Here is a 26,577-nt window from a genome sequence, read left to right on the forward strand (position 1 = left end):
GCAGCAAAATAACAACGATATGAAAATACAGCACAGTGCTATTTTCATTCAGACTAAAAACTAGACTTCTGACAACAAACTATAATTAAAAATAAAGCGATTAGAAACAGGCCTTTTTGCTAAAGTTACTATGTCAGTAAACTTGAGTTTAGAAAACTGAAGTGATGTCTTTGCTAAGATTCAACCAGAGTCATAAAAAGAGAAGGAGAGAGTTGTAACAACTCCACTAACTCCAGTGGATCGTTTCACACAGAGCAGTTTTTATGGGGAGTGGGCGGGGCAAAATGGAGAAAATGGTTTAGTGTGTGCGCGCGCATTTGCATTATCATTCCGAATTATAAAATAAATATTTAGTCTCACTTTATTTTGATGGTTCGTTTGCTGAATTTAAGCTACATTGCATCAACATGCCAACTAATTCTGATTAGATTATACTGTTAGATTGGGGTTAGTGTAAGTTGACATGTACTTGCAAAGTTTCTTATAGTCAGTTAAATGTCTGTTGAAGGAGCAGTATTAACAGATATTAAGCAGACAGGATAGTAATACTCAAATGGACTATAAAAATAAAGAGTTACCAAATATTTGAATCCAAAATAGCAGCTAATGGCTTCACAAACAATAAATAGATCTAAGCATGCCAGAGAAAATGGGTAAGTCATGCCAACAAACGTGCAACTGTTTTCACAAACAGAAAATGTTTAAGAAACCATTTAAATGATTTTACTTCGATAGAAAAACTGAATTGTTTGTGCAAACATTTAAACGAGTCTTGTGATGTGGCAAGAGAGCATTTAATGAAACAAATAAAGTACTAAAATCCACTAAGGAGTTTTTAAAGAAACGCTTAGACTTACCTGAAAGGAATCGTTCGTTTCAGAATCAAGTCCTTCCAGATCATCCACAGAGGACTGAGTCTTTCTCAGAGTCAGGTCAGCAGTCAGCGTGCCATCATTATAAGATCTGACGAACTTGAAGTCACTAGTGCGCGAGCCCGTGGTCAGGTATGCGTCATAATTGTAGGCGCTGCGGAGAGTTCCCGCGCCCTCCACCTCTGCGTAATTTGGAGGCAGATACGCGCTGGGAATGGCTACAGCTCCATCAAACAACAGTCTGGGCTTTCTCCTGCGACAAAACCTCACGGCCAGGATGATGATGATGAAGGTCAGGAAGAAAGTGGAGACGGACACCAGCGCGATGATCAAATAAAACGTCAGTTTGGAGCTGCTCTCGTCATGAGACATGTCTTTCAGTTCTGGTACTTCAGCCAAGTTATCTGATACAAGTAATACAGTGCGCACGTGGCTGAGAGAGAGGGCTGTCCGTTATCTCTGACTGACACAATAAGGTTCTGCTTCATGCTGTCAGATTCAGAAATGTCCCGCTGCGTCCTGATCTCTCCGCTGTGGACACCGATAGTGAAAAGTCCCGGATCAGTCGCTTTAATGATGTGATACGAGAGCCACGCGTTCTGGCCAGAATCCGCGTCTACGGCGATCACCTTTGAGACAAGGGAGCGCGCCTGCGCGGTTTTGGGGACCATCTCGGTCATGAAGGAGTTTCCCTCCGGAGAGGGGTATAATATCTGAGGAGAGTTGTCATTCTCATCCGATATGAAGACACTCACGGTCACGTTACTGCTCAGAGGAGGAGACCCGTTGTCTCTGGCTAACACGAGCACTTTGAAACTTTTCATCTGCTCGTAATCAAACGACCTCACGGCATGAATGACCCCGGTGTCTCCGTTAATGGATAAAAAGGAGGACACCGGTGCGCCATTGACATCAGAGGACAACAGAGAATAAACTACAGTGCCATTCTGTCTCCAGTCCGGGTCTGTAGCTGATACTGAACAAATAGAGGAGCCTGCTTTGTTATTTTCTTGCACATGAGCTCTGTAATTCTGCTGCTGAAATACAGGTGGATTATCATTGACGTCAGCTACAGTCAAGTGAATATTCTTAGTGGAAGATAAAGGCGGAGAGCCCTCATCAGTAGCAGTAATTGTAATATTATATTCAGAGAGCAGCTCGCGGTCTAATTCACCTGTGGTCACCAGAGAATAATAATTTTTGATTGAAGGCACGAGTTTAAATGGGACGTTTTGCTGAATGGAGCAGCGCACCTGTCCGTTATTCTCAGAGTCTCTGTCCTGCACGTTAATGATGCCAACCTCGGTACCGGGTAACGCGCTCTCGGGAATGGGGATATTCAGTGACTTAATTACAATAATTGGGGCATTGTCGTTAACGTCAGTTATTTCAACGATTAATTTAGTATCTGAGGAAAGACCAGAGCCATCCTTTCCCTCAATAAGCATTTCATACCTTACAGCCACCTCAAAATCAATAGGGCCTTTAACTCTAACATCCCCTTTGTGTTGATCTAGAGAAAATAAGGTGTTCGCAGTTTTTGAAATACGACTAAACTCATACGTCACTTCTCCATTCTGTCCCTCGTCAGCATCAGTAGCGCTCACTGTCACCACTACAGTATCTACAGGAGAATTTTCAGGCAGACTGACTTTATAGACGGCCTGACTAAAGACTGGAGCATTATCATTAGCATCCAGCACAGTGACGTGTATGGCTACAGTACCTGATCTCGGTGGAGTCCCGCCGTCTACCGCAGTCAGAATTAAAGTCAGCTCTTTCTGCTGCTCACGATCCAGCTCTTTGTCTAACACTAGTTCAACGTTTTTACCACCATCCACCTTTGAATTAACTGATAAAATGAAATGATTATTGTGTTCAATCGTATAGCTTTGTACTGCATTCTGTCCTATGTCTGCATCATGAGCCTCATTAACGCGGAACCGCGCGCCTTTCACCGCATGCTCACCAATCTCAAGCTTGATTGCCTCTTTAGGAAATGTAGGCGTGTTATCATTAACATCTTGTATTTGTATTTTAACACGATGTATCTCTAATGGATGTTCAAGGACTAATTCGAAATTAAGTTCACAGAAAAGCCCTTCATTACAAATCTCCTCTCTGTCGATTCTCTCCGCTACGGTCAGCTCTCCAGTGTTCAGATTAATATCACAATATCGATTTCTATTACCTTCAGTATCAATACGAGCTTTACGTGATGACAGTCTGTACACATCCAGTCCGAGATCCTTCGCTATATTTCCAATCACAGATCCGCGTTTCATCTCCTCCGGGAAAGAATAGCTCACGTCTCCATATGCGGTGTGCGCCATCAGCACGAAGAACAAAAGACCAAACATCATCCACAGCAATGCAGATCCTTTTATATTATTCATATCCGTTTCAGGTATTAAATCCAGAAAAAAGCAGAAGAACAAACAAGGAAACCAATAAACAAATAAATGCGAACAAAATGCCTGATATACAGCTCGGTCTCCGTCGACTAGTTTCTAGATTTAGGCGAGCTTGAATCTCTGTATGACTCAAAAATCAGGGTGGAGAGATACTAAACAAATCTGGATTTGCAGGTGAACAGCGACACTTTGAGCTTAAATAAGAAACTGCAAGACATTCGTTCCTATGACAGGATTAGAACAAACAGACCAGATGCAGTTCACTTTTTTTAACACATGTGTGCTTAATTTGTTATACAACTAAAAGGCAAAACTAATGTCAGTAGCAACATTTTACAGAGACAATTATAAACACACCACAGCATATGCTTCTCAAAATAATAATAATAATAATAATAAGTAAAATCCACAAAAGCACAGAACTACAATGTGTGGGAGCTAAATATCCAAACACCAAAAGTAAATGCAAATGCAGCACCATGGACAGCGAATGGACGAACCTGCTCCATGCAATATACAGGTCTGTATTCAAAATGACTTGCAAATAAAGAGTAAAAGATCTACGTCAAACTATTTTTGACAGTCCATACTTGATAGTTGGTCAAAGCAAAAAAATGTGTGTGTGCGCGGGCATTGGCCATTATATTCCCAACAAATCACCTACAAATTACAAGAGATCTTTAGAAAATATAACTCCGAACAACACTCCTGATATGTGAATTGCATTGCCTTTAAAACAGCATATAAATATGACAAATAAGAGAAAAGTAAAACTAAGAAACATCAACTCCATTACAAACTCATCCAAGAACAGCAGCATTGACAAAAGACAAATAAATATGAATAAAAATGCTAAGAGTGGCTAGATTAAATGATTTGGTTAAATCAAGAGATGCCAGCACCTACTAATAGATAATTAAAATATATATCTACAGCTTTTAATGCAAAAAACTGTTAATTACTACACAATAACAATAAACCAACAATCAATGAGTAAATTACTGTTTATCCCATTTTATTTTTGTTTACCTCATTAACCTTAATGGTCAGTTTAACCCGTTTAAACTAAAATGACAACACAAAATGTGGATCTACACCCTTTATGTTATCAAGTTTGACTTATAAAATGTTAAAATATGTTAAACGTTTTTTATTAAATTAGTTAAATAATATTAAAAAATAAATGTTTATTGTTCATAATTTGTACTAAGTCCATGCAAAGTAAATAAAGTGTGTAAAATAACAATTAGGTTACATTTATATCTTCATATAAAGCCTTAAAAGGCAATTGTGATCGTATCCACTATTACACGTTTGAAAGAGTCGTGTAATATTCCAAAATAACAGGTAATTAAATTCATTGTAAAAACCCACGTAACTTTCTTTAAAAGTTTAAAGTTTAGACTTACCAGAAAGGAATTATTGATTTCCGCGTCAAGTCCTTCCAGATCATCCACAGAAGACTGAGTCTTTCTCAGAGTCAGGTCAGCAGTCAGCGTGCCATCATTATAAGATCTGACGAACTTGAAGTCACTAGTGCGCGAGCCCGTGGTCAGGTATGCGTCATAATTGTACGCGCTGCGGAGAGTTCCCGCGCCCTCCACCTCTGCGTAATTCGGAGGCAGATACGCGCTGGGAATGGCTACAGCTCCATCAAACAACAGTCCTGGGCTTTCTCCTGCGACAAAACCTCACGGCCAGGATGATGATGATGAAGGTCAGGAAGAAAGTGGAGACGGACACCAGCGCGATGATCAAATAAAACGTCAGTTTGGAGCTGCTCTCGTCATGAGACATGTCTTTCAGTTCTGGCACTTCAGCCAAGTTATCTGATACAAGTAAATACAGTGCGCACGTGGCTGAGAGAGAGGGCTGTCCGTTATCTCTGACTGACACAATGAGGTTCTGCTTCATGCTGTCAGATTCAGAAATGTCCCGCTGCGTCCTGATCTCTCCGCTGTGGACACCGATAGTGAAAAGTCCCGAATCAGTCGCTTTAATGATGTGATACGAGAGCCACGCGTTCTGGCCAGAATCCGCGTCCACGGCGATCACCTTTGAGACCAGGGAGCGCGCCTGCGCGGTTTTGGGGACCATCTCGGTCATGAAGGAGTTTCCCTCCGGAGAGGGGTATAATATCTGAGGAGAGTTGTCATTCTCATCCGATATGAAGACACTCACGGTCACGTTACTGCTCAGAGGAGGAGACCCGTTGTCTCTGGCTAACACGAGCACTTGGAAACTTTTCATCTGCTCGTAATCAAACGACCTCACGGCATGAATGATCCCGGTTTCTCCGTTAATGGATAAAAAGGAGGACACCGGTGCGCCATTGACATCAGAGGACAACAGAGAATAAACTACAGTGCCATTCTGTCTCCAGTCCGGGTCTGTAGCTGATACTGAACAAATAGAGGAGCCTGCTTTGTTATTTTCTTGCACATGAGCTCTGTAATTCTGCTGCTGAAATACAGGTGGATTATCATTGACGTCAGCTACAGTCAAGTGAATATTCTTAGTGAAGATAAAGGCGGAGAGCCCTCATCAGTAGCAGTAATTGTAATATTATATTCAGAGAGCAGCTCGCGGTCTAATTCACCTGTGGTCACCAGAGAATAGTAATTTTTGATTGAAGGCACGAGTTTAAATGGGACGTTTTGCTGAATGGAGCAGCGCACCTGTCCGTTATTCTCAGAGTCTCTGTCCTGCACATTAATGATGCCAACCTCGGTACCGGGTAACGCGCTCTCGGGAACTGGACTGTTCAGAGATTTAAGTATGATTATAGGAGCGTTATCATTGATGTCAACAATGTCTATAAATACGGTGGAATAACTCGATAATCCCTGACCATCTTTAGCTTGAATGGTAAGCTCCATTGTTCTGTCCTTTTCATAATCAACGGGCCCCGTTAGTTTAATCACACCAGACACTGAATCAATAAAAAATAACTGCATGACTTTTTGAGACAAATGACCAAATGCATACGTCACTTCTTTATTCTGCCCCTCGTCAGCATCAGTAGCGCTCACTGTCACCACTACAGTATCTACAGGAGAATTTTCAGGCAGACTGACTTTATAGACGGCCTGACTAAAGACTGGAGCATTATCATTAGCATCCAGCACAGTGACGTGTATGGCTACAGTACCTGATCTCGGTGGAGTCCCGCCGTCTACCGCAGTCAGAATTAAAGTCAGCTCTTTCTGCTGCTCACGGTCCAGCTCTTTATTCAGCACGAGTTCGCCATATTTTCTTCCATTTGGACGCGTTAATACATTAAGAAGAAAGTGCTCATTGCTCTGAAGAGTATATGACTGCACTGAATTCATGCCAATATCCGCATCATGCGCCTCTTCTAATAAATAACGAGATCCTTTGTCTGCTAATTCGTGTATTTCAAATTTAATAACGCTTTCTTTGAACTGTGGCGAATTATCATTAATATCCTCAATATTAAGAATGAAATTATGCAATTCTAATGGATTTTCCAACACGAGCTCCTGTTTAATAACACACGAAGCTTTATTTTCGCAAATCTCCTCTCTGTCGATTCTCTCCGCTACAGTAAGTCCACCCGAATTCAGATTAATGTCACAGTATTGCATTCTGTTATTATCAGTATCAACGCGAGCCTTACGTGATGATAGTCTTTTCACATCCAGTCCGAGATCCTTCGCTATATTTCCAATCACAGATCCGCGTTTCATCTCCTCCGGGAAAGAATAGCTCACGTCTCCATAAGCGGTGTGCGCCATCAGCACGAAGAACAAAAGACCAAACATCTCAGCAGCTTCACTAAACCTTTGTAATGCGTCAGAGATGAATCAGAAATTATATCCAGTAAAACATACCGTACAATATAAAGCAAATGTATAATTAAAAGGTAAAAAATACCGACTTAGCCCTGTCGCCGTTGACAATATTCCACAGCTAGGCTATATAGAGGCTCACAGCTCTTTCAATTACATCACAAACAGGGTGGAGAACTTTGCTTGAAAAATCACAAATGGTTTTGTGGGTGAACAGCGACACTGTGAGATTAAATGAGAAACTGCACGCATTCATACCTGTGACAGGATCAAGTGTTGAAGCACGCACACGGACACCCAGACAAACACACAAAACAGGGCTGTATATTCAGGGATTAATTAATTTTTTATGTAACCGATAAGCAAAAAAGTCTGTAGCAACATTGTCAACAGAGTGTAAGATAAAACAACTACTGCATGTAAACTAACTGAAAGAAAAACGCAAATGCCACAAAAGGAAAAGAGCAACAATATGTTGAGGCAAAAACCCCAAACGCCAAGACTAAACACCAGAACAGCACCATGGACAGCAACCGGTAAACCCCGACCCGTCTCTTTTGTTTGTTTGTATGCTGTTTTTGTTTATGGCTTCATACAAAATTGAGTTAACAAACAATAAACAAAAATTAATAATTAATTAAATAAATAATTGAATAAAACACCGTCAAGGATCAAAGATGCACGACAATACCATATTATTTAAATTCATTGTGAAGCAGATAACTCCATTTTAATACAATAAAAGACTGTTATTCCTGATTAGATTAAATGGACGTATAAAGATCTCCCTCGGCCAAATAATACTATAATAAAACGTTTTATATTGCATAAACTGCACATAAAGCAGACATATAAAAAATTATGAAATGCATAAACATCATCACAAACTCAATTAAAAGTGCACACACCAAAGATACACACAAATTATGAATTTTAAATAAGTGAGCTTAATTTTAACATTCGTCCAAAGAGTAACTATGCAAAAAATAAACAAATTCAAAACAATATAATAATAATATTAATAAAAATGACCGCAAATAAAGATTAAAGCCATTTGACATATTAATGCGTGTACAAGGCAGGGAAAATGTATGTGTAAAGTTTTGTTTTAGAATGTAAGTAAAACCTAAAATAAATATTTTCTATAATAAAGCATTTTAAAAGAGCAACCTAATGTGACAAAAAAATAATATAAAAGAAAACAGCACTACTGAAAACGCATTTAAAAATCGCCAAATTATTTAAGCTGAAAATTGTAATCCTACCTGAAAGGAATCATTTACTTCAGCATCGAGTCCTTCCAGATCATCCACAGACGACTGAGTCTTTCTCAGAGTCAGGTCAGCAGTCAGCGTGCCATCATTATAAGATCTGACAAACTTGAAGTCACTGGTGCGCGAGCCCGTGGTCAGGTATGCGTCATAATTGTAGGCGCTGCGGAGAGTTCCCGCGCCCTCCACCTCTGCGTAATTTGGAGGCAGATACGCGCTGGGAATGGCTACAGCTCCATCAAACAACAGTCTGGGCTTTCTCCTGCGACAAAACCTCACGGCCAGGATGATGATGATGAAGGTCAGGAAGAAAGTGGAGACGGACACCAGCGCGATGATCAAATAAAACGTCAGTTGGAGCTGCTCTCGTCATGAGACATGTCTTTCAGTTCTGGCACTTCAGCCAAGTTATCTGATACAAGTAAATACAGTGCGCACGTGGCTGAGAGAGAGGGCTGTCCGTTATCTCTGACTGACACAATAGGTTCTGCTTCATGCTGTCAGATTCAGAAATGTCCCGCTGCGTCCTGATCTCTCCGCTGTGGACACCGATAGTGAAAGTCCCGGATCAGTCGCTTTAATGATGTGATACGAGAGCCACGCGTTCTGGCCAGAATCCGCGTCCACGGCGATCACCTTGGAGACCAGGGAGCGCGCCTGCGCGGTTTTGGGGACCATCTCGGTCATGAAGGAGTTTCCCCTCCGGAGAGGGGGTATAATATCTGAGGAGAGTTGTCATTCTCATCCGATATGAAGACACTCACGGTCACGTTACTGCTCAGAGGAGGAGACCCGTTGTCTCTGGCTAACACGAGCACTTTGAAACTTTTCATCTGCTCGTAATCAAACGACCTCACGGCATGAATGACCCCGGTGTCTCCGTTAATGGATAAAAAGGAGGACACCGGTGCGCCATTGACATCAGAGGACAACAGAGAATAAACTACAGTGCCATTCTGTCTCCAGTCCGGGTCTGTAGCTGATACTGAACAAATAGAGGAGCCTGCTTTGTTATTTCTTGCACATGAGCTCTGTAATTCTGCTGCTGAAATACAGGTGGATTATCATTGACGTCAGCTACAGTCAAGTGAATATTCTTAGTGGAAGATAAAGGCGGAGAGCCCTCATCAGTAGCAGTAATTGTAATATTATATTCAGAGAGCAGCTCGCGGTCTAATTCACCTGTGGTCACCAGAGAATAGTAATTTTTGATTGAGGCACGAGTTGTAAATGGACGTTTTGCTGAATGGAGCAGCGCACCTGTCCGTTATTCTCAGAGTCTCTGTCCTGCACATTAATGATGCCAACCTCGGTACCGGGTAACGCGCTCTCAGGAACTGGACTACGCAAAGATTTCAAACGGATTTCAGAGCATTGTCATTAACATCTGCAAGATTTATTACAACTTTTGTGTCACTAGACAAACCAAATCCATCTTACCTCAACTCGTAATTCATATACTGCTTCATCTTCAAAATCAAGTGCACTGCAATGCGAATATCACCTGCATTTTATCCAGTGAAAACAACTTTTTAGCTTTGTCAGAGATACGACTAAATGCATAGGTCACTTCTCCATTTTGTCCCTCGTCAGCATCAGTAGCGCTCACTGTCACCACTACAGTATCTACAGGAGAATTTTCAGGCAGACTGACTTTATAGACGGCCTGACTAAAGACTGGAGCATTATCATTAGCATCCAGCCACAGTGACGTGTATGGCTACAGTACCTGATCTCGGTGGAGTCCCGCCGTCTACCGCAGTCAGAATTAAAGTCAGCTCTTTCTGCTGCTCACGGTCCAGCTCTCTCTCTATCAGTAATTCTAAATTCTTTTCCCCGTGCACATCTGAATTTATAGCCAACTGAAATTGTCATTCTTCTGTAGACTGTATTTCTGCCACTGCATTCTGTCCTATATCAGCGTCATGCGCAGCATTCAGACGATAACGAGAACCTCGGAAGGTAGACTCCGTAATTTCAAACGTGATCAACTCCTTCGAGAAAACAGGCGAGTTGTCGTTAATATCCTGAATTTGCAGTGAAACACGGTGCAGCTCTAATGGATCCTCCAGCATGAACTCAAATTTAAACACATGAAGCCCTGTCGCCACAAATCTCCTCTCGGTCGATTCTACTCCGCTACGGTCAGCTCTCCGTATCAGAGTAATATCACAATACCGTTTCTATTACCTTCAGTATCAATGCGAGCCTTACGAAATGACAATCTGTTCACATCCAGTCCAAGGATCCTTCGCTATATTCCCAATCACAGATCCGCGTTTGCATCTCCTCCGGGAAAGAATAGCTCACGTCTCCATTAGCGGTGTGCGCCATCAGCACGAAGAACAAAAGACCAAACATCTCAGCAGCAACACAGAACGGTGTTGAAACGCCCAAGACATTATTATACGCAGTACCACATAAGCAAACGTTTTGTTTTTGTAACAATAATAAACAAAATAAATGTAAATTTATAGATTAGAATAAATTTAAGGCAGCCAAACGTCGACGACTTTCAGAGAGAAGAGCTCAAAGCCCGTGTATGACATCACAAGCAGGGTGGAGAAAGGCATGCAGAAGACAGGCAGGGTTTTTTTAAAGGTGAACAGCGACACTTTGAGTTAAAATTAGAAACTGCTTTCAATTCTGTTTCTGATAGATTTACACCTAAACTATTTTGGGAAATAAGAAAGTCCAGAAGTGTTATTTAAATAGTGTAGATAATTAAAACACGACATATATGGTATTAAAACAGTGCTACGTAGACTGAATTATAGAAGTAAAATCACAGAAATGAAAGGGAACATGCCAGTGCAGCACCAAGGACAGCAACATGAAAACTGCTCTGCTAGTTGTTCCTACTAAAGGATGTTTTAAAACTCCTGAAATAGGTATTTGGCTCATTTTAAAAGCAAGCTTCACATAAAGGATCATCAGAAAAATACAAAACTGCCTAAACAATATGTTTTCATATACTGGTTGACAAAAAAAAAAATCAGAATCAAGGGGAAACAAACTGAGTTCAGACGACAAGATAGCCATGCTTTAAAAACGATTTGTAAACTGAATGTGTCAATTTCTGAATTTTAAAGGTCACAAACAATATAAAAACAACTAATAAAAACACCAAATATGTGGCAGGTAATCATATATATGTAGAACAATACACAATCTTTAAACTGAGTCTCAGAAATGTCCTCTTGTGCCAAAATCCCTTCAATGAGCCTCATAACCTCAATATATATAACGTGCTTGTCGTCAGCGATGACAATTAGTCAAATTATAAATGTCCTTTTACACCTGAACTCAGCTTAAAATAAATACTTCATTACTACTTAAAGAAGATTTGATGTCCACCTAAAGTTCTTCAAGATCACAAAAACACAATCTTCAGCAATCTATAAGGATAATAGTAACACAACAGATTTTAATTATGACACTTACTGATACCCAGTTAATTAATTAAAAGGAAAAACAGCTTGATATTTAAGATCATATGTTCGTTAAACACAATATTACATCCATCATGTGAAGAAACCTTACCGATATTAAACGATGGATACGCAGTAGGTAACGCCCCTTTTGCTAAACGTATACGTAAGAAGCGATCAGAATAATAAGCATGTTATTTTTAATGATAATAAAACTTTATTTCATATGAAATGCAAAGCGAAAACAAGCAGTTTAAGTACCAAAAGAAATTGAATAAGAGATAGAGGAATCTCACCAACAATGAACAGGGCATTAGAAACCACAAGTTTACACGAGCTACTTTGATGATCTTAACTGACTGATAACATTTAGGAAATGAAATTATTTAGAATCAGGAACAATGCGACTGCAGATAAGCAATGTGCATGTTCAGCTTCAATTTCTCACAGATGGGCATTGATGTACAAAACCTTAAGTGTCGGGTAATGACGGAAACGACCACAAATGGAACAAAATGTAGAAGTTAAAAACTAAGAAATTGTGCACTTATGATAGCTGTACTTTTACATAAAAACATGTATCAATGATGTCAACAAAAAACATTTTGTTTGTTTGATTTTAAAATAAAATATTTTTAAATAAAAACTATTAAAGGAAAAACTTTTTGTAGTCCTACCTGAAAAGATTCATTTATTTCAGCATCAAGTCCTTCCAGATCATCAACAGAAGATTGAGTCTTTCTCAGAGTCAGGTCAGCAGTCAGCGTGCCATCATTATAAGATCTGACGAACTTGAAGTCACTAGTGCGCGAGCCCGTGGTCAGGTATGCGTCATAATTGTACGCGCTGCGGAGAGTTCCCGCGCCCTCCACCTCTGCGTAATTTGGAGGCAGATACGCGCTGGGAATGGCTACAGCTCCATCAAACAACAGTCTGGGCTTTCTCCTGCGACAAAACCTCACGGCCAGGATGATGATGATGAAGGTCAGGAAGAAAGTGGAGGACGGACACCAGCGCGATGATCAAATAAAACGTCAGTTTGGAGCTGCTCTCGTCATGAGACATGTCTTTCAGTTCTGGCACTTCAGCCAAGTTATTTGATACAAGTAAATACAGTGCGCACGTGGCTGAGAGAGAGGGCTGTCCGTTATCTCTGACTGACACAATAAGGTTCTGCTTCATGCTGTCAGATTCAGAAATGTCCCGCTGCGTCCTGATCTCTCCGCTGTGGACACCGATAGTGAAAAGTCCCGGATCAGTCGCTTTAATGATGTGATACGAGAGCCACGCGTTCTGCCCAGAATCCGCGTCCACGGCGATCACCTTGGAGACCAGGGAGCGCGCCCTGCGCAGCTTGGGGACCATCTCGGTCATGAAGGAGTTTCCTTCCGGAGAGGGGTATAATATCTGAGGAGAGTTGTCATTCTCATCCGATATGAAGACACTCACGGTCACGTTACTGCTCAGAGGAGGAGACCCGTTGTCTCTGGCTAACACGAGCACTTGGAAACTTTTCATCTGCTCGTAATCAAACGACTTCACGGCATGAATGACCCCGGTGTCTCCGTTAATAGATAAAAAGGAGGACACCGGTGCGCCATTGACATCAGAGGACAACAGAGAATAAACTACAGTGCCATTCTGTCTCCAGTCCGGGTCTGTAGCTGATACTGAACAAATAGAGGAGCCTGCTTTGTTATTTTCTTGCACATGAGCTCTGTAATTCTGCTGCTGAAATACAGGTGGATTATCATTGACGTCAGCTACAGTCAAGTGAATATTCTTAGTGGAAGATAAAGGCGGAGAGCCCTCATCAGTAGCAGTAATTGTAATATTATATTCAGAGAGCAGCTCGCGGTCTAATTCACCTGTGGTCACCAGAGAATAGTAATTTTTGATTGAAGGCACGAGTTTAAATGGGACGTTTTGCTGAATGGAGCAGCGCACCTGTCCGTTATTATCAGAGTCTCTGTCCTGCACATTAATGATGCCAACCTCGGTACCGGGTAACGCGCTCTCGGGAACTGGACTGTTCAGAGATTTAAGAATTACTATTGGTGCGTTATCATTGATGTCAACAATGTCTATAAATACGGTTGAATAACTCGATAATCCCTGACCATCTTTTGCTTGAATGGGAAGCTCAATTGTTCTCTCCTTTTCATAATCAACGGGCCCCGTTAGTTTAATCACACCAGACACTGAATCGATAACAAATAATTGCATGAATTTTTGAGACAAATGACCAAATGCATAGGTAACTTCTCCATTTTGTCCCTCGTCAGCATCAGTAGCGCTCACTGTCACCACTACAGTATCTACAGGAGAATTTTCAGGCAGACTGACTTTATAGACGGCCTGACTAAAGACTGGAGCATTATCATTAGCATCCAGCACAGTGACGTGTATGGCTACAGTACCTGATCTCGGTGGAGTCCCGCCGTCTACCGCAGTCAGAATTAAAGTCAGCTCTTTCTGCTGCTCACGATCCAGCTCTTTATTCAGCACGAGTTCGCCATATTTTCTTCCATTTGGCCGCGTTAATACATTAAGGAGAAAATGCTCGTTATTCTGAAGTGTATATGACTGCACTGAATTCATGCCAATATCTGCATCATGCGCCTCATCTAAAAGATAACGGGAACCTTTAACTGCTGATTCGCGAATTTCAAAATTAATTACATTTTCTTTGAATTGTGGTGAATTATCATTTATATCCTCAATATTAAGAATAAAATTATGCAATTCTAAAGGATTTTCCAGCACGAGCTCCTGTTTAATAACACATGAAGCTTTCTTTTCACAAATCTCCTCTCTGTCGATTCTCTCCACTACGGCTAGCTCTCCGGTTTTCAGATTAATGTCACAGTATTGTATTCTGTTACTGTCAGTATCAACGCGAGCCTTACGTGATAATAGTCTGTTCACATCCAGTCCGAGATCCTTCGCTATATTTCCAATCACAGATCCGCGTTTCATCTCCTCCGGGAAAGAATAGCTCACGTCTCCATTAGCGGTGTGCGCCATCAGCACGAAGAACAAAAGAGCAAACATCTCCGCAGCTTAGTCTACCGTTTGCAATGCTTCAGAAACGCAATCCTAAAAAACCCAAACAGTTAAGCATCAAAGAAACAAATAATTCTAAAACAATCCTACTCAATGGCTGATATATTGTTCCATCACCGTCGAGGACATTCTAGAATTGCGAGCTTCAAGCTCCGTATATGACATCTCAAGCAGGGTGGAGAAATGTGAACATATAAGATATTAGTGGTTTTGCAGGCGAACAGCGACCCTTTGAGTTTAAATAAGAAACTGCAAGATATTTATAGTCCTAAGAGGAGAAATCCATAGAATAAAGCACAAAAACGGCTGAAATTCATCAAATATACTCATTTTATACTGCAAATAAGAAGCAAAACATAACCCAGCAGAGACACTCTCTAGAGAGAGCGATAAAGAGCAATATACAGTAGTCAAAATAAATAAATAACCCCAAGAAGGATAGAAAGCAACAATTTGTAGGAGAAAAATATCCAAACACCATGAGAAAAAGCTAGTGCAGCACCATGGACAGCAACCGGAAAACCTGAACCATTCCACTTACATTTTGATGGCTTACGCATATATACAAAACGATTCGCAAATAGGAATAAAACTGCACTACTTAGCCTCAATAGTCTGAGACTATATAGTAGGAAGAAAGATGCAGAGAAGGTCTTGTGTGAGCATGAGCACTTGGTCACTCCATTTCCAACAAAAAACACTGTCAATTACCAGTCAGATTAAGGATGACGGTTAAAAGATTTCACTCAATAGAAAAATTAATAAAAACCTTATAGATTAATACAAGCAATAGGCTACATTTCAAGAAAAAAGAAACACGAAGACAGACTTATTGCACAGAGGATTATTTGCATGAATTGTTCAAATGACATAACATGAACTGACAAAGAGGAAAAAAAAAATCTAAATTATCGCTAACATACAAAATTTAAAGCTCCAAATTCTAAAGATCAACCCACTGGCTAGAGAAATAATGAAAGCTAATTGATAAATAATTAAATAAATAACGAAATAAATTAAAATAAACAATATGTAAATTAAAGCCACGTCAGAAACAACTGCATTCCCATGACCAAAAAAACAGCACTTAAAATAATTATTTTCATAACTTCTGAAAAGAGTTCCAGTCCCAATAGAGCATCTGAAAGAGCCGTGTGATCTGTCAAGAAAATTACGAGAGAGCTAATAAACAAAAACTAAATTAAGTAATTCTACCAAATAGATTTTAGAGATATGGTCCTACCTGAAAGGAATCATTCATTTCTGCATCAAGTCCTTCCAGATCATCCACAGAAGACTGAGTCTTTCTCAGAGTCAGGTCAGCAGTCAGCGTGCCATCATTATAAGATCTGACGAACTTGAAGTCACTAGTGCGCGAGCCCGTGGTCAGGTATGCGTCATAATTGTACGCGCTGCGGAGAGTTCCCGCGCCCTCCACCTCTGCGTAATTTGGAGGCAGATACGCGCTGGGAATGGCTACAGCTCCATCAAACAACAGTCTGGGCTTTCTCCTGCGACAAAACCTCACGGCCAGGATGATGATGATGAAGGTCAGGAAGAAAGTGGAGACGGACACCAGCGCGATGATCAAATAAAACGTCAGTTTGGAGCTGCTCTCGTCATGAGACATGTCTTTCAGTTCTGGCACTTCAGCCAAGTTATCTGATACAAGTAAATACAGTGCGCACGTGGCTGAGAGAGAGGGCTGTCCGTTATCTCTGACTGACACAATAAGGTTCTGCTTCATGCTGTCAGATTCAGAAATGTCCCGCTGCGTCCTGATCTCTCCGCTGTGGACACCGATAGTGAAAAGTCCCGGATCAGTCGCTTTAATGATGTGATACGAGAGCCACGCGTTCTGGCCAGAATCCGCGTCCACGGCGATCACCTTTGAGACCAGGGAGCGCGCCTGCGCAGCTTTGGGGACCATCTCGGTCATGAAGGAGTTTCCTTCCGGAGAGGGGTATAATATCTGAGGAGAGTTGTCATTCTCATCCGATATGAAGACACTCACGGTCACGTTACTGCTCAGAGGAGGAGACCCGTTGTCTCTGGCTAACACGAGCACTTGGAAACTTTTCATCTGCTCGTAATCAAACGACCTCACGGCATGAATGACCCCGGTGTCTCCGTTAATGGATAAAAAGGAGGACACCGGTGCGCCATTGACATCAGAGGACAACAGAGAATAAACTACAGTGCCATTCTGTCTCCAGTCCGGGTCTGTAGCTGATACTGAACAAATAGAGGAGCCTGCTTTGTTATTTTCTTGCACATGAGCTCTGTAATTCTGCTGCTGAAATACAGGTGGATTATCATTGACGTCAGCTACAGTCAAGTGAATATTCTTAGTGGAAGATAAAGGCGGAGAGCCCTCATCAGTAGCAGTAATTGTAATATTATATTCAGAGAGCAGCTCGCGGTCTAATTCACCTGTGGTCACCAGAGAATAGTAATTTTTGATTGAAGGCACGAGTTTAAATGGGACGTTTTGCTGAATGGAGCAGCGCACCTGTCCGTTATTCTCAGAGTCTCTGTCCTGCACATTAATGATGCCAACCTCGGTACCGGGTAACGCGCTCTCGGGAACTGGACTGTTCAGAGATTTAAGAATTACTATTGGTGCGTTATCATTGATGTCAACAATGTCTATAAATACGGTGGAATAACTTGATAATCCCTGACCATCTTTAGCTTGAATGGGAAGCTCAATTGTTCTCTCCTTTTCATAATCAACCGCTCCTGTTAGTTTAATCACACCAGACACTGAATCGATAAAAAATAATTGCATGACTTTTTGAGACAAATGACCAAATGCATACGTCACCTCTCCATTTTGTCCCTCGTCAGCATCAGTAGCGCTCACTGTCACCACTACAGTATCTACAGGAGAATTTTCAGGCAGACTGACTTTATAGACGGCCTGACTAAAGACTGGAGCATTATCATTAGCATCCAGCACAGTGACGTGTATGGCTACAGTACCTGATCTCGGTGGAGTCCCGCCGTCTACCGCAGTCAGAATTAAAGTCACCTCTTTCTGCTGCTCACGATCCAGCTCTTTATTCAGCACGAGTTCGCAGTATTTTTTTCCATTAGGACGCGTTAATACATTAAGGAGAAAATGCTCGTTATTCTGAAGTGTATATGACTGCACTGAATTCATTCCAATATCCGCATCATGCGCCTCTTCTAAAAGATAACGGGAACCTTTGTCTGCTGATTCCTGAATTTCGAATTTAATTACACTTTCTTTGAATTGTGGTGAATTATCATTAATATCCTCAATATTGAGAATGAAATTGTGTAATTCTAATGGATTTTCCAGCACGAGCTCCTGTTTAATAACACATGAAGCTTTATTTTCACAAATCTCCTCTCTGTCGATTCTCTCCGCTACGGTCAACTCTCCGGTTTTCAGATTAATGTCACAGTATTGTATTCTGTTACTGTCAGTATCAACGCGAGCCTTACGTGATGAAAGTCTGTTCACATCCAGTCCAAGATCCTTCGCTATATTTCCAATCACAGATCCGCGTTTCATCTCCTCCGGGAAAGAATAGCTCACGTCTCCATTAGCGGTGTGCGCCATCAGCACGAAGAACAAAAGACCAAACATCTCCGCAGCTTCACTAAATCCTTATACTGCTGAAGGAATGAATGGGAAAATATATTCGGAATAGAAAAACCAGTGTAAAAGAAAGCAAATAGACAATTATATGTCAGAAATAAAGCAGAAATAAATCCAGTCACCGTCGACGATTTTTTAGAAGAGGTGAGCGCGCAGCACAGTCTTTGACATCACAGACAGGGCGGATAAATATGCAGGAAAATCACACAGGGTTTTACTGGTGAACAGCGACACTGTGAGTTTAAATGAGAAACTGCATGGAATTCCTTTCTCTGATATGATTAGAAACGCTTACAAAGATCTGATGCTACACGCTTATTCAGCGAATATTATACTGTTTTGAAATGTAGCTTGTAAGCAAAACAATAGCCAAAAACAACACAGTAAATTAAAATGAAGCCCCATAGTATGCACATTAATATTAATAAAAAAAAAAAAAAGCTGTGAAACACTAGATCGCTAAAATATTGAGATAATTATCCAAACACCAAAAGTAAACACCACTGCAGCACCAAGGACGGCAACCTGGGGAAAAACGCATCACTCAAAGCATGTTCATTGTTTAAGCTAACTACTTTATACACAACGACTTACAAACCAGCAATAAAAGCACTTCGTGAATGATCTAATATTTTTAGTCATATGTCAAGACATTATCATGAAGCAAAATAGGCATGTTGTGTGTGAGTGCCATTTCCAAACAAACAAAGAAACACTACACCTTTCCTATCAAACTAAACATGACTTGGAAAAAGATCTCACTCAGTAGAATGTCTGACATCCGACTTTTTTCCCTTTATAAACTCCACATAACTCAGGAGTATTAAGAGAAACGTAAACCATCAGCTGAATAGACTAAATAAAAAAAGCTGAATCCAGACGGGAAAAAAATATATACAAAAAAAATTGTAGAAATGAATTTGACAAAGAGATAGTCGAGCCAAACTATAAAATTCTGCCATCACCAACTCATCCCTCACTTGTCTAAAACCTACTTGATTTTCTTTCCTCTGTATACAAGACATTTGCACAAAATGCTGGTAGTTTGCAGCCATTAGCTGTGTGTCATTTTTTCAGAGGCTGCATCCTCACAAGGACGCAGACTTCAAAGGTGAATCCTTCTTAGTCTACACAGGCCGAACCGAGCGTTTTGAAATGAGACAATCTCACCTACAGAGGACGGATCTCGTCACCTAACATCAGTAACAGCTGCTGTTAATAAGCTTTAATAAAATTTGTAATGACTTTTTTTCCAAAGTGATTTTAAAACTTATTTTAAGCGATCTGAAAGCAAAGCAAGGCTTACAAAAGCTGGATTTTTTGTCCTTTGATTTATACATGTGCACGTAAAAATGTAAACTATCAATAAAATCACTTTTTAGGAAGACATGTCATACTCTTTATTTTTAACGTGTTTAGATATCAAAGTAAATATAAACCTAATTCATACATTTAATCCAGAGTATTCTTTTAAAAACGTCCTGCCGTTATCAGCGCGCAATCAAGGATCCAAGTAAAGGTTGGGTCCTTCAATATCTAGGAAACAAATGACACATTTTAATGCTGCATTTGAAGCCTTGAGCCTTCGATTTTTTGTTTTAAATGAGACCGCCTTCGTCGGGTCACGATGACGCAGGATGCAGTCTCTGAAATGAGACCGCTATTGAACTCCATAAAGAATTAAAATACTATAAATGTTGATGAGTGCAAGCAATCAGTATTTTTTAATAAAATATGATTTGTTCAACAGATTAAAGAAAAGCATAAAGCTTTAAAACACATTAGGGAAAATAAACAATTAGCTAGTTTTCATATTTGGGCGACACGTGTGCTTAAATCGCAACTGATCGCCAAAAAATAATGAATAAAAATGAAGGCACTTGACATACAATTGCTGATAGCTACATGGACAAAATGTGGTACCATATTATTATGAAAAAAACATGAGAACATATAATAAATGATTTGAAAGAGGCATGTGATGGATGAAGAAAAAACAAACAGAGCTGTTACCTGGAAATAAAACAACAATAAATCATCAGTCCTACCTGAAAGGAATCAGTGATTTCTGCATCAAGTCCTTCTAGATCATCCACAGAAGACTGAGTCTTTCTCAGAGTCAGGTCAGCAGTCAGCGTGCCATCATTATAAGATCTGACGAACTTGAAGTCACTAGTGCGCGAGCCCGTGGTCAGGTATGCGTCATAATTGTAGGCGCTGCGGAGAGTTCCCGCGCCCTCCACCTCCGCGTAATTTGGAGGCAGATACGCGCTGGGAATGGCTACAGCTCCATCAAACAACAGTCTGGGCTTTCTCCTGCGACAAAACCTCACGGCCAGGATGATGATGATGAAGGTCAGGAAGAAAGTGGAGACGGACACCAGCGCGATGATCAAATAAAACGTCAGTTTGGAGCTGCTCTCGTCATGAGACATGTCTTTCAGTTCTGGCACTTCAGCCAAGTTATCTGATACAAGTAAATACAGTGCGCACGTGGCTGAGAGAGAGGGCTGTCCGTTATCTCTGACTGACACAATAAGGTTCTGCTTCATGCTGTCAGATTCAGAAATGTCCCGCTGCGTCCTGATCTCTCCGCTGTGGACACCGATAGTGAAAAGTCCCGGATCAGTCGCTTTAATGATGTGATACGAGAGCCACGCGTTCTGGCCAGAATCCGCGTCCACGGCGATCACCTTTGAGACCAGGGAGCGCGCCTGCGCAGCTTTGGGGACCATCTCGGTCATGAAGGAGTTTCCTTCCGGAGAGGGGTATAATATCTGAGGAGAGTTGTCATTCTCATCCGATATGAAGACACTCACGGTCACGTTACTGCTCAGAGGAGGAGACCCGTTGTCTCTGGCTAACACGAGCACTTGGAAACTTTTCATCTGCTCGTAATCAAATGACCTCACGGCATGAATGACCCCGGTGTCTCCGTTAATGGATAAAAAGGAGGACACCGGTGCGCCATTGACATCAGAGGACAACAGAGAATAAACTACAGTGCCATTCTGTCTCCAGTCCGGGTCTGTAGCTGATACTGAACAAATAGAGGAGCCTGCTTTGTTATTTTCCTGCACATGAGCTCTGTAATTCTGCTGCTGAAATACAGGTGGATTATCATTGACGTCAGCTACAGTCAAGTGAATATTCTTAGTGGAAGATAAAGGCGGAGAGCCCTCATCAGTAGCAGTAATTGTAATATTATATTCAGAGAGCAGCTCGCGGTCTAATTCACCTGTGGTCACCAGAGAATAGTAATTTTTGATTGAAGGCACGAGTTTAAATGGGACGTTTTGCTGAATGGAGCAGCGCACCTGTCCGTTATTCTCAGAGTCTCTGTCCTGCACATTAATGATGCCAACCTCGGTACCGGGTAACGCGCTCTCGGGAATCGGACTGTTCAGAGATTTAAGTATGATTATAGGAGCGTTATCGTTGACATCAATAACATCTATCAATACAGTACAATGACTGGCGAGGCCTTGACCATCTTTGGCTTGAACTGGTAGTTCAATTAAACTCTCTTCCTCAAAATCAATCAGTCCTGTAAGTTTAATCTCTCCAGACAACGAATTGAGAGAAAATATTTCCAACAAACCTTCAGATAAATGACCAAATGCAAACGTCACCTCTCCATTTTGTCCCTCGTCAGCATCAGTAGCGCTCACTGTCACCACTACAGTATCTACAGGAGAATTTTCAGGCAGACTGACTTTATAGACGGCCTGACTAAAGACTGGAGCATTATCATTAGCATCCAGCACAGTGACGTGTATGGCTACAGTACCTGATCTCGGTGGTGTCCCGCCGTCTACCGCAGTCAGAATTAAAGTCACCTCTTTCTGCTGCTCACGGTCCAGCTCTTTATTCAGCACGAGTTCGCCATATTTTCTTCCATTTGGACGCGTTAATACATTAAGAAGAAAGTGTTCATTTTCTTGCAAGGCGTATGACTGCACTGAATTCATTCCAATATCCGCATCATGAGCCTCATCTAATAAATAACGAGATCCTTTTACTGCTGACTCTCTTATTTCGAATTTAATAACACTTTCTTTAAATTGCGGAGAATTATCATTAATATCCTGAATATTGAGAATGAAATGGTGAAGCTCTAAAGGATTTTCCATTTCGAGCTCCTGTTTTATAATACATGAAGCCTTTTTCCCGCAAATGTGCTCTCTGTCGATTCTCTCCGCTACGGTCAGCTCTCCAGTATTCAGATTAATATCACAGTATCGCTTTCTGTTACCTTCAGTATCAATGCGAGCTTTACGAAATGAAAGTCTGTTCACATCGAGTCCGAGATCCTTCGCTATATTTCCAATCACAGATCCGCGTTTCATCTCCTCCGGGAAAGAATAGCTCACGTCTCCATTAGCGGTGTGCGCCATCAGCACGAAGAACAAAAGAACAAACATCTCAGCAGCTTCACCAAACTCTTGTAATGCTTGGGAAATTAATGAGAAAATATATCCGGAATAGAAAAAACAGTGTAAAAGAAAGCAAATAGACAATTATATGTCAAAAATAAAGCAGAAATAAATCCAGTCACCGTCGACGATTTTCTAGAAGAGGTGAGCGCGCAGCAGTCTTTGACATCACAGACAGGGCGGATAAATATGCAGGAAAATCACACAGGGTTTTACTGGTGAACAGCGACACTGTGAGTTTAAATGAGAAACTGCATGGGATGCGTTTCTCTGGCATGATTATAGAAAACAAAGATCTTACAAAGATCTGACGCTCTATGCGTATTCAGTAATAACATACTGAATATATTCTGTAGTTTATAAGCAAAACAAAAGCCAGTAGCAGCACCGCAGATTAAAAGTAAACCACCATATTATGTATTTTAATCCAATTAAAAAAAGAAAAAGCTGTGAAACACTAGATCGCTAAAATATTGAGCTTATTATCCAAACACCAAAAGCTAACACAACTGCAGCACCATGGACAGCAACCGGGAAAAAGCTGCATCTCTCAATTTAAGTTCATTGTTTTAGGAAAGTACTTAATATACAACGACTTACAAACCAGCTATAAAAGCTCATCTTTAATAATTTAATATTTCATACGTATTTTAAGACATCATCGTGAAGCAAAATGGATATTTGTTGCGTTCGTGCATGCCACTTCCAAACAAGAAAAGATTATATCATTTCCAATCAGAAAAAATAACTTTTAAAGATCTCAGTCAGCCAAATATGTCTGAAATCAGACTTTAATTCCCTTTATAAACGCCACATAATGCAGAATTATGAGAAATGTAAACCATCAACTGAATCAAAGACTTAATTATAAACTGCAGAATTCACACAGGCAGAGATTGGCAAAAATAGTTGAAATTAACCTGACAAAGGGATAGTTCAGCCAAAGTTTGAAATTCTGCCATCATTTACTCATCTATCACTTGTATGAAAACTATTTGAGTTTCTTTCTTCTGTTGAACACACAAATATATTTTATATATTTTTAAAGTGCTGGTGGTTGGCAGCTATTGACTTCCATAGTCGGTATAAATAATTATATATATATAAATAAACCGTGTGGAAGTTAATGTTTGCGAGCAATCAGTATTATTATATAAAACAAAATATATTGTTTTGTGTTCAACAGAAACAAGAAATAAAAATGTTTAAAACCACGTGAGGGAGAATAAACGATGTTGTAATTTTCATTTTAGGTGAACAACACCTTAAAAAATTGTGAAAACACTACGACACTTGCACTTAAGTCCTAACTGATCGCCAAAAATGAATGAATAAAAAAACAAGCCACATAACGGAGAAGTGCTGCTAGCCTACATGGCCAAATGTAGCAGTATATTACTATAAAGTAAACCTAAAAACGTAAAATAAATAATTTGAAAAAGCCATGTGATGTAGATAAGAAGAGAAAACAAACAGAGCAGTTTACTCAATAAATGAATAAAAATCATCAGTCCTACCTGAAAGGAATTATTGATTTCTGAATCCAGTCCTTCCAGATCATCCACAGAAGACTGAGTCTTTCTCAGAGTCAGGTCAGCAGTCAGCGTGCCATCATTATAAGATCTGACGAACTTGAAGTCACTAGTGCGCGAGCCCGTGGTCAGGTATGCGTCATAATTGTACGCGCTGCGGAGAGTTCCCGCGCCCTCCACCTCTGCGTAATTTGGAGGCAGATACGCGCTGGGAATGGCTACAGCTCCATCAAACAACAGTCTGGGCTTTCTCCTGCGACAAAACCTCACGGCCAGGATGATGATGATGAAGGTCAGGAAGAAAGTGGAGACGGACACCAGCGCGATGATCAAATAAAACGTCAGTTTGGAGCTGCTCTCGTCATGAGACATGTCTTTCAGTTCTGGCACTTCAGCCAAGTTATCTGATACAAGTAAATACAGTGCGCACGTGGCTGAGAGAGAGGGCTGTCCGTTATCTCTGACTGACACAATAAGGTTCTGCTTCATGCTGTCAGATTCAGAAATGTCCCGCTGCGTCCTGATCTCTCCGCTGTGGACACCGATAGTGAAAAGTCCCGGATCAGTCGCTTTAATGATGTGATACGAGAGCCACGCGTTCTGGCCAGAATCCGCGTCCACGGCGATCACCTTTGAGACCAGGGAGCGCGCCTGCGCAGCTTTGGGGACCATCTCGGTCATGAAGGAGTTTCCCTCCGGAGAGGGGTATAATATCTGAGGAGAGTTGTCGTTCTCATCCGATATGAAGACACTCACGGTCACGTTGCTGCTCAGAGGAGGAGACCCGTTGTCTCTGGCTAACACGAGCACTTGGAAACTTTTCATCTGCTCGTAATCAAACGACCTCACGGCATGAATGACCCGGTGTCTCCGTTAAAAAAAAAGGAGGACACCGGTGCGCCATTGACATCAGAGGACAACAGAGAATAAACTACAGTGCCATTCTGTCTCCAGTCCGGGTCTGTAGCTGATACTGAACAAATAGAGGAGCCTGCTTTGTTATTTTCTTGCACATGAGCTCTGTAATTCTGCTGCGGAAATACAGGTGGATTATCATTGACGTCAGCTACAGTCAAGTGAATTTCTTAGTGGAAGATAAAGGCGGAGAGCCCTCATCAGTAGCAGTAATTGTAATATTAATTCAGAGAGCAGCTCGCGGTCTAATTCACCTGTGGTCACCAGAGAATAGTAATTTTTGATTGAAGGCACGAGTTTAAATGGGACGTTTTGCTGAATGGAGCAGCGCACCTGTCCGTTATTCTCAGAGTCTCTGTCCTGCACATTAATGATGCCAACCTCGGTACCGGGTAACGCACTCTCAGGAATCGGGATATTCAGTGATTTAATTACAATAATTGGGGCATTGTCGTTAACATCAGTAATTTCAACAATTACTTTAGTGTCCGAGGAAAGACCAGATCCATCATTTCCCTCAATAAGCATTTCATACCTTACAGCCACCTCAAAATCAATGGGACCTTTAACTCTAATTACCCCGTTTTTTTGATCTAGAGAAAATAAGGTGTTCGCAGTTTTTGAAATACGACTAAACTCATAGGTGACTTCTCCATTTTGTCCCTCGTCAGCATCAGTAGCGCTCACTGTCACCACTACAGTATCTACAGGAGAATTTTCAGGCAGACTGACTTTATAGACGGCCTGACTAAAGACTGGAGCATTATCATTAGCATCCAGCACAGTGACGTGTATGGCTACAGTACCTGATCTCGGTGGAGTCCCGCCGTCTACCGCAGTCAGAATTAATGTCAGCTCTTTCTGCTGCTCACGGTCCAGCTCTTTGTCTAATACCAACTCAATATTTTTGCCACCACCCGGCTTTGAATTAACTGATAAAACGAAATGATTATTGCGTTCAATCGAATAGCTTTGTACTGCATTCTGTCCTATGTCTGCATCATGAGCCTCTTTAACGCGGAACCGCGCGCCTTTCACGGCATTCTCACTAATCTCAAGCTTTAATGTATCTTTAGGAAATGTAGGCGTGTTATCATTAATATCTTGTATTTGTATTTTAACACGATGTATCAGTAATGGATGTTCAAGGACTAATTCGAAATTAAGTTCACAGGAAAGCCCTTCATTACAAATCTC

General features: G+C 41.0%; 2 protein-coding genes and 3 pseudogenes across 3 annotated transcripts in view; all 5 read right to left on the reverse strand.

Annotated features, from left to right (window-relative positions):
- LOC130240345 (putative protocadherin beta-18) overlaps positions 1–26,577 on the reverse strand; it is a 287,342-nt gene that overhangs the window by 195,688 nt on the left and 65,077 nt on the right. Inside the window, exon 1 of one of the 2 annotated variants that reach the window (XM_056471828.1) lies at positions 16,110–18,561. The exons of the other annotated variant lie outside the window; for it this stretch is intronic. Coding sequence (XP_056327803.1) covers positions 16,110–18,485 — 2,376 coding nt within the window. The 5' untranslated portion in view covers positions 18,486–18,561. Of the gene's footprint in view, positions 1–16,109; positions 18,562–26,577 lie in introns of those variants that run through there. 2 annotated transcript variants of the gene reach the window in all.
- LOC130241147 (protocadherin beta-15-like) lies at positions 1,250–7,044 on the reverse strand (annotated as a pseudogene).
- On the reverse strand, positions 7,509–14,887 carry LOC130241148 (protocadherin beta-15-like; annotated as a pseudogene).
- LOC130241150 (protocadherin beta-15-like) lies at positions 19,586–22,954 on the reverse strand. The gene is made up of 2 exons (XM_056472879.1): positions 20,546–22,954; positions 19,586–19,624 (listed from the first exon to the last, which is right to left on the reverse strand). Exons 1-2 carry the CDS (start codon positions 22,919–22,921, stop codon positions 19,586–19,588), a joined length of 2,415 nt encoding a protein of 804 aa, XP_056328854.1. The 5' UTR covers positions 22,922–22,954.
- The window catches only part of LOC130241151 (protocadherin gamma-A11-like), a 2,636-nt pseudogene continuing 241 nt past the window's right edge, over positions 24,183–26,577 (reverse strand).

The sequence above is a fragment of the Danio aesculapii genome, chromosome 14 (assembly GCF_903798145.1).
Source record: "Danio aesculapii chromosome 14, fDanAes4.1, whole genome shotgun sequence".
In the NCBI taxonomy this organism is placed as follows: Eukaryota; Metazoa; Chordata; class Actinopteri; order Cypriniformes; family Danionidae; genus Danio; species Danio aesculapii.